Source organism: Aethalodelphis obliquidens, unplaced genomic scaffold, assembly GCF_003676395.1.
Source record: "Aethalodelphis obliquidens isolate GAN/ISIS:26980383/991018 unplaced genomic scaffold, ASM367639v1 scaffold85, whole genome shotgun sequence".
Taxonomy (NCBI): domain Eukaryota; kingdom Metazoa; phylum Chordata; class Mammalia; order Artiodactyla; family Delphinidae; genus Aethalodelphis; species Aethalodelphis obliquidens.
In genome coordinates, this window is record NW_020838029.1 from 4,428,110 (window position 1) to 4,436,208 (window position 8,099).

An 8,099-nucleotide genomic window follows, 5' to 3' on the forward strand; every position below is an offset into this window, starting at 1 on the left:
CCCCTTCACTTGGCCAATCAATCATACTTGCTCTGACCATGGTCATAAATATGAATGACTTAAATCTGCATCATAATCACCCTTGTTTATGGTGCTTTTCCCGGTAACCTCCCATAACTGACACTCCCCACCCTCAAAATCCTCTTTTGTCTTTAGCTGAGGATAGTATTTAAGGTGAGGGCTTTGGCTATTTTGGTGAGTTACTCAGTTTTTCTGGGTCTCTTCCATGTATACGTTATTAAATCTTGTTTGATTTTCTCCTGTTAATCTTTCTCATGTCAATTTAATTCTTAGACAAGCCAGAAGAATGTAGATGGGTAGAGGAAAATTTCTTCTTCCCTGACGATAGCCTTGGAAACCATCCAGTACCTTGGGGGTGGGAGGGGAGGATAGCTCTTTGGCAACTTTTTTTTTTTTTTTTTTTTTTTTGCGGTACACAGGGCTCTCACTGCTGTGGCCTCTCCCGTTGCGGAGCACAGGCTCCGGATGTGCAGGCTCAGCGGCCACAGCTCACAGGCCCAGCCGCTCCGCAGCATGTGGGACCTTCCCGAACCGGGGCACGAACCCATGTCTCCTGCATCGGCAGGCGGACTCTCAACCACTGCGCCACCAGGGAAGCCCAGCAACTTTTTTTTTTTTAAAGTAACACATGTATATAGTAAAAATTTCAAACTGCATGAAAGGTCATACAATGAATAGCCCTCCCTTGAAAGTCAATAAATAGTCCCTCTCATCTCTTATTTCTAGTCCCTCAGTTTCTCCCCCAGAGGCAACCACTGTTACCAGCTTCTTGTGTAGTCATTGGGACGTAGTCTGTGAATATTCAAGTATATGGATATATATTCCCTTCTACTTTTTTACATAGATGTTAGCATACGATATAAACTGTTCTGCACCTTGCTTTTTATATATTGTTTTCTTCCAAAATTTTGTCCTCACGAAATATCTTGCTTCCTTTTTGAGTTAATTTTGACCATTTCTCCAGGAAACTGCCTGTTTCCTCAATATTTTCCAGTTGTTTTCAGAGTTGTACGTTATATTGTCTTGTAATTTAGAACAACTAACAAAGTTCTTCATACCTATTGGTTAAATGTTAATTTAACCTATTGGTTAAATGTTAATCCCTCTTCTAACACTTACAAACTTTCTAAGCAATTTTGGGCAAGTCCCGTGAGTCGTGCTGTGTGGTAAATGTTCATAGTCTAACAGAGGGTGATGATTGTAGTGTATTAAAGAATGATGAGTGAGTTTGGTAATTTTCTGAGATATACTTGCAACTAAAAACATAAAATAATTACTATCTTAGGAGCTTAGCCCTATGCCACCCCTTCCTCTATAACCTTCCTTCCTGAGTTTCTCTTCATAACATATTAACTCACACTCAACCTGTACCCTATTAGTTAAATAAGGAAAACTGGCATTTTTAGACTGAAATAATGCTTAGGTAAGCCAAATACTGACTGCCTCAACAATTGTTTTATGGCCTGTCCTCCTCTGAAGCCAGCATCAAGGCCATCTTGAAATGAGTGGTAAAGAGGCCAAGAGATGAGGCTGGGTGGTATAAGTTGTGGTTTTCAGTTGGGGAGAGATAACTAATTTTGGAGGTTGACAAGGAAATAGAAGAGGTTATTAATGGCCTCAGGGAAGCCGGAACGGATTTGGTAATCTGATAATGAGTGCTGAGGTCAGGACAGGGGTAGGGGTGGCATTGAGGGTGGGAATGGTAGTGGGAGGGGTGGAGCAGGTGTGGGAAGCTGAGGCTGGGCCTGGGGAATTGTATTCAATACATAATAATCTCTTGTAACATTAAAAAAAGTTTCATATCTACTGGCCTAAATGTTCATATTATTCCCATCAGTATTTGCACAAGTACTGAAACTGTGCTTGGTCTGAGAAGGAGAATTATAAGAATATTTAAACAAAACAGAACAACAAACACACACACACATCTCATTAGTTTGGGAATTTCTTCACACTACAGCCACATTCTTTCTTCTTAAGTTTACTACTTGTGTGCTTTCCTAGATTGCCCATCCAAAAAAATAAGGCTAGTTCACATCATCCCCTACCCTGTTTGTTAAAAGTGGAAAACTGGTAATTATTTGCCCCAGTGGGCACTCAGTACCCTGCATATTGCTTGCATCAACAATGGATGTATTGCCTGAGCTCATTTTAGCCTGAGGTGAGGTGAAATGGAGTCTGAAACACAGAGAAAGTCCCGAGATAGGACAGGAAAACGAGATAGGGACATGCAGTTTTCTTTAAAAAGTTATTCTTACAATAATCGCCCTCTTTCAGCCTTGAACATCTTCAGTACTTGCCCTAAATCGCTTAGCAACTTTGTAAACTGTGGTAAATTGTGGTGGGATTAAAATGTTGGCCAATGCATACAGAGAAGTTTCCCCCCACCCGACCCCAAGGGGGTGAGGGAGAAAAGCAATTTCGGAGGTCGGTGTGGAGACAGTATGAAAGCTTGTAACAGTCCAGTAAGTGGGAAGCTGCTCAGTAGCGGAATGAGAAGCGCAGGTAATCATCCAGGCGAGGGCGACAGTGGAGGGAGCAGTTGTTAAGGTGCGCTTCATCCCTTTATTCAGCAACTGGGAAAGGAAGTCTCTCGGCCGCTGGGGGAGGGGCAGGCTTTTTCCCTAAGGTGCAGTGCTGGTGTGGGAGGCGGCACCCCGAGCCTCCTCCAGAGAGGCGGAAGCAGACGCTGGCGGGGGCGGGGCGCGAAGAGGTGGGAGGGGGAGAGAAGGAAGTGGCGGCCCCGCGGCCGACGGGAGTGCGCTGAGGATCGGGGTGGAGTGTTAAAAAGGGAGCGTGTCCAGCGAGACCCGTGGCCCAGAAGAAGGGAAGCGAGGCGACGCGAACCCCTGCACCCCACCCAGAGGACAAGGGAGGAGGGCCGAGGGCCGGGGCCGCTAGCAGCTGCTAGGCGCTCTTCGGTGACGCGGCCGCCACGCGCAGACGCGCTGACGGGCCGCGGCCTCCACGTCTCAGGTTCCGCAAAGGCCTGTGGGAGCGACCCGGGAGAAGGAGGGCCAAGATGGCGGAAGCGGCGGAGTCTCCCGGAGACCCAGGGACAGCAACGCCCAGGCCCCTGGTGAGCTTGGGTTCTGCGACAGAAGGGACCGAGGGTGAGGCAGATGCCCCTTAAGGAAGTCGGGCGACGGGCTCGTGGCGTGAAAGAGCCGGAATCCCTTCCTCACGGCAGGTCCTTCCTGTACCCGATGCCAGACCAGGTCCCAACACTGCGCCTGTTCTTTGGGCTAACCGCTTCCCCCCACCCGCGTTGTTTCCACGCCTTCTTGTGAAACTTTCATTCACTTTCCTTTTTATCCTCGTCCCCTGCATTTTGTTAAATGCTGAGCTTTAGGCGATTTAAGTATCTTTGCATCTGCTGTCCCCTCATTTTATGGAGACTTGTCACTAGCCCTTGTTGGAGTAGCAGCATTCTGGGATTAATGAGAGATTACTTCCCATGGGACGTTATAACTTGACTGTTGATTTGCTCAGTGACCCCCAGTCGTCTTGGTTTTATCCCTGCCCTCCCTGTCGCAGCTCCTTGCAGTCCTCTTCATGCTCTCTTGCTCCTGTCTCTGCAGAGGATAGGATTTCTACTGCAAATACTACAATTCCAAAGCCTGAACAGGTATTTAAGAACACAGGCTTTGGAGTTAAAGTTAACTTGGAGGTAAAGTTATCACCCACTCTGCCGCTTGTGTGAATTTGGGCAAGTCATTTCATGGAGAGTTTTTTCATCTGTAAAATGGAGTTAAAAATACCTGCCTCAAAGAGTTTTTACAAAGTTGTAGTGACAAATTATGTGAAGTGTCTAACACAATCAGTGCCATAACTGAGTGTAGTCAGCTCAACATTCTGCCCCCCAATCCCTCCTCCCAAACGTTTAGTTATATACCAAATAGTGTTTAATTATATAGTAGTTGCTCAATAAATGGTACATCCCTTTTCTCTGTTTTAAATTGGCAACTTAACATAGTAGAGGACTGACCTGGGAGTCAGGTGAAACTGATTCTAGTTTTGGTTCTGCTTACTAGCTCTGTTTGTTCATCACTTCATTTGACAGATATTTATTGAGTATCCGCTATGTTCCAGGCACTCTTTTAGGCACTGAAGATACAACAGTGAAAGAGAGTGAGTAGGTCCAAGTTCTCATGGAAGACTTCTGACCTTGAGGAAGTCACTCTGAACCCCAGTTTCCTCATTTGGAAAATGAGGGTAGTAAGTCACCACAGAATTAGAGTACTAAATGAACTAATATATGCATAGTGCCTGGTATGACGTAGTTACAGGTGCTTAGGTGTTTTTAGTTCCTTTCGTCTAAACTGACCCACTTCTCTTTTATGAAGCTTTCCCCCAATTAATTTTAGTGGTTCTGGTTACTCATTACTCAGTATCCAGTTCACTTCTATTCAACAATGTTTATTGAACTCCCACAGTGTGTAATACACTATGCTAGTTGCTTTAGGAAATACAAATGGCCTTTCCTTATGCTTACAGTCTAATTTGTAGGGATAAGACAAATGTATAATGCTAAAATAAGACACTATATAAGAAAGTTACACATAAAATATTAACAAAATTTAAAAGAAGATGCTATCATGTCTAGTTGGGGTGATGAAGCAAGCTACATGGTAGAAGTTACATTTGAGGGGGCCTCAGAGGATGGGTAGGATTTGAATTGCAGGTGAGCATAAGAGCTATCAATGATTGACCACCTGCTATGTGCCAGGATTGTACTAAACATCCTCTGCATATTTTCTAAACTTCACAGCAGCTAGTTCAGGTGGTTTTTGAACTATGTTTTACTTGCAGGTGAGGGGATGAGACTCAGAGAGATTTGATGATTTCCCCAGGGTGGCTAGGCTGAAAATTGAACTTAGGTCTGCTTCTGAAACCAAGACTATTTCCAGTAATGCTACAGAGCCTCTCATTGGTGAAGGTACAGAGGTTAGGAGGTGCTAATGCATTTGCAGAACAACAGAGAGATTACTTTGGCTGAAGCACAGGGAAGTATTAGGAGGTAAACCTTAAAAGATAAGGCTACTAAATTAGGGAGGCAATATGGAACAGTGGTTATGGATGTGTGCTCTGGGGTCAAGTCGTCTAGGTTTGGTTCTATGCTCTGTCACTTAACTAACTGTAGGATATTGGGGAAATTACCAAACCCCTCCATGCCTCAGTTTCCCTGTCTGTAAAATGGAGATAAAGTAATACTTACAGGGTTGTTCGGTGGATTAAATGAGTTAAAACACATAAAACACTTGGTAGAGTGCCTGGCACATAATAATCATGTAGTGTTATTTCTTCTTATTGACTACTATGCCGGGAGGTTTAATAGGCAACAAGGAGCCACTGGAAATTTTTGAGGAGGGAAGCGTTTTAAATCATGAATTTGACAACATAACAGAGGAGTTACCATGGGGAGTATCTGGAATCTAGGATACCAGTGCAAGTGTTTGCGGTAGTTCCAGGAAGAATTGATGACTGTTTGGACTACAGCAGTAGCAGATGTGAAGATTTGAGTAAGGCGGAATGCTCGAGGGTTTGCAGTGCTAGGGAGAATGTGTCTTACATAGTGCTTTTCAAACTTTAATGTGCATAGCAGTCATCTGGGGTATTTTGTTAAATTGCAGATTCTGATTTAGTAGGTCTGGGATGAAGCCTAAGATTCTGCATTTCTAATAAGCTGTCAGGTGGTGCTGCTGCTGCTCCTCCCAGTATCACATTTTGAAAAACAAGACTATAGACAAATGGGAGGAAGTGATACCCTGAACAGAAATACAGAAGAGGAGAATGAGGGCCCTAAAAGTTGATTAATTCACTTTTGGAAATGTTTAGTTTGAGATATTGGCAGGCCATCCAATAGATATCCAACAGGTAGTTGGACACTGAAATCTGGACTTAAGGGCTCACAAGAGGTCAGGACTAGAAAGGTTGATTTAGGAGTCATCTGCATAGAGTTGAAAATACAGAATATTGGGTAATGCCTGTCTATTGCCTGTCTGTTTAAGGAGCAGGAAAAAGAGCCATAATAATCGCTGTAGCCTGGGGTCTGGAAGGAAGCTGGTCCCAGGTGAAGGTGCTGGCTAGAGACCATGCCACTAAACCCCGACCTCCACCTCTTGGACTGAACTGTTTCCTGCTTGATCCACCCCACCCCTCCCTCCACCTTGTTGACTCCTTTCTCTCTTTAGGATTTTGGTCAATAGTATGAGCCATCTGCTCCCAGCCACTTTCTTAAGGCTGCAGTCCCTGCTTTTACTGTGTGTTTTTGGCCCTGCCTCTATCTCCTCCCCTCATTGGCCCAAGCCAGGCAGCAAAGTGTGCACATGTGTTTATGTGCACACATGTGTATGTATGTGCACAAGGCTGCCTGCACAGAGGAAGGGGAGGGACATGGGGTCCAAGTCACCTTTCATCTGCACTGAGGGGCTAGTCAGAGCAGGGTCCACTAGCTGAGGTCCTGGTGGTATTGTCTCATATATGGGGCTAGAGAGCCACAGATCCTGCCTCAGTTCGCTGAGCAATGTCACTGATTCTCTGGGGAAGAGATACTGAGGAAGGGTTGGGATGGGGGATGAGTGGGAATCACATGGCACTTTAGTGACTGCAGTGACTTCTGAAACCAAGTAGCTGGAGTTAGGCCAAACTTCCCCAGTTAAGGGCACAGTCTTCCATAAGAATGTCCTCACTTCAGATACCAGCTGAAGGACCAGGACCACCCTCACTTCTGACCTACTGGCTACAAATTCAGGAGTTCCCGTGATCCCCTCAGGCTCTGTAATTCCCTAGAATGATTCACAGAACTCAGGACAATGCTGTACTTAAAATTACACTTCTTTATAGCAAAAGGATACAACAGAAACCAGCAGAAGGGGGAGATGCTTAGGTTGAGGTCTGAGATGGTCCCTAACACAAAATGTCCTTGTCTTCTCTCTGTGGAGTCAGGAAAGGGCCCTGTTACTCTCCTGATACATTGATGTGTGACAATATGCAGAATATTGCCAACCAGGAAAGCTCACCCACATATCTAGTTTTTATTGAGTTTTCATTATGTAGGTGTGGTTGAATGGATCATTGCCTCCTCCACTTCCAAGAGGCCAGGTTTGTATCACAGGACTCAAACCCCCCAATCCTCTAATCTTGTGTTTGGTCTTTTAGCAGTGGTTAGCCACCATGCTGTCATCTCATTAACATAAACTAGCTGTCTACCAGGGCTCACCTGTTAGCTAAACTATTAGGGCCCACTATGAATAACAAAAATATTACTATCATTTAGGAAATCCCAGGAGTTTAGAGGCTACCTCCCAGGAACAAAGGACAAAGGCTAGCCAAATACTTTATTCTACAGCAGTGACAGAACCTGAATCGACTCCCTGGGAATCTTGAACCTGAGCTCTTGACATGTATCTGTCCCCTTCTGTGAGCCTGCTACTAAGTGGTTTACTTGTATTAATATATTTCTTCCTCAAGACAACCCTGTGATGATAGTACCATCATCTCAATTTTACAGATGAGGAAACTGAGGCACAGAGAGGAAAAGGAACCTGCTCATTGTCACACAGGTAGTAAATGATGGAGCTAGGATTGGAACTCAGGCTGCCTGCCTCCGGGAGCTTGCACTCTTAACCAAGGCTCTCCAGATACCACATGTTGAGCATTGACTATGTGCTAGGTGACATGCAGGTGTTATCTAATTCTTGTAGCAGTGTTGTTTCCAAGGGAGGGCAAAGGCCCGTTTGGCTTCAAAGGCCATTCCTTCTGCACTGCCCCGTCTACCCTAGCAGTAGCAGGCAGCAAGAAAGCTCAAAACAAGCAATCCTGGAGCTTGAAAGGGCAGTATCGTAGTAGTAAAGGGAGAATAATGACTTCAAAACAGGTTGGTTTACACATTAAGTGCTGAAGAATATTCAAAGGGTGAAACTGAGGAAGGATTCTTATATTTCTTTTTTTTTTTAACATCTTCATTGGAGTATAATTGCTTAACAATGGTGTGTTAGTTTCTGATTTATAACAAAGTGAATCAGTTATACATATACATATGTTCCCATATCTGTTTCCTCTTGCGTCTCCCTCCC

The 8,099-nt window shown here is 44.6% G+C and overlaps 1 protein-coding gene across 4 annotated transcripts in view; it reads left to right on the top strand.

Annotated features, from left to right (window-relative positions):
* Positions 1–2,749: 2,749 nt before the first annotated feature.
* The window catches only part of YIPF6 (Yip1 domain family member 6), an 82,229-nt gene continuing 76,879 nt past the window's right edge, over positions 2,750–8,099 (top strand). Inside the window, exon 1 of one of the 4 annotated variants that reach the window (XM_027093631.1) lies at positions 2,750–3,100. In XM_027093631.1, coding sequence (XP_026949432.1) covers positions 3,044–3,100 — 57 coding nt within the window. In that variant the 5' untranslated portion in view covers positions 2,750–3,043. The remainder of the gene's footprint in view (positions 3,101–8,099) is intronic. The other 3 variants (XM_027093633.1, XM_027093634.1, XM_027093632.1) reach the window with 3 other exon arrangements.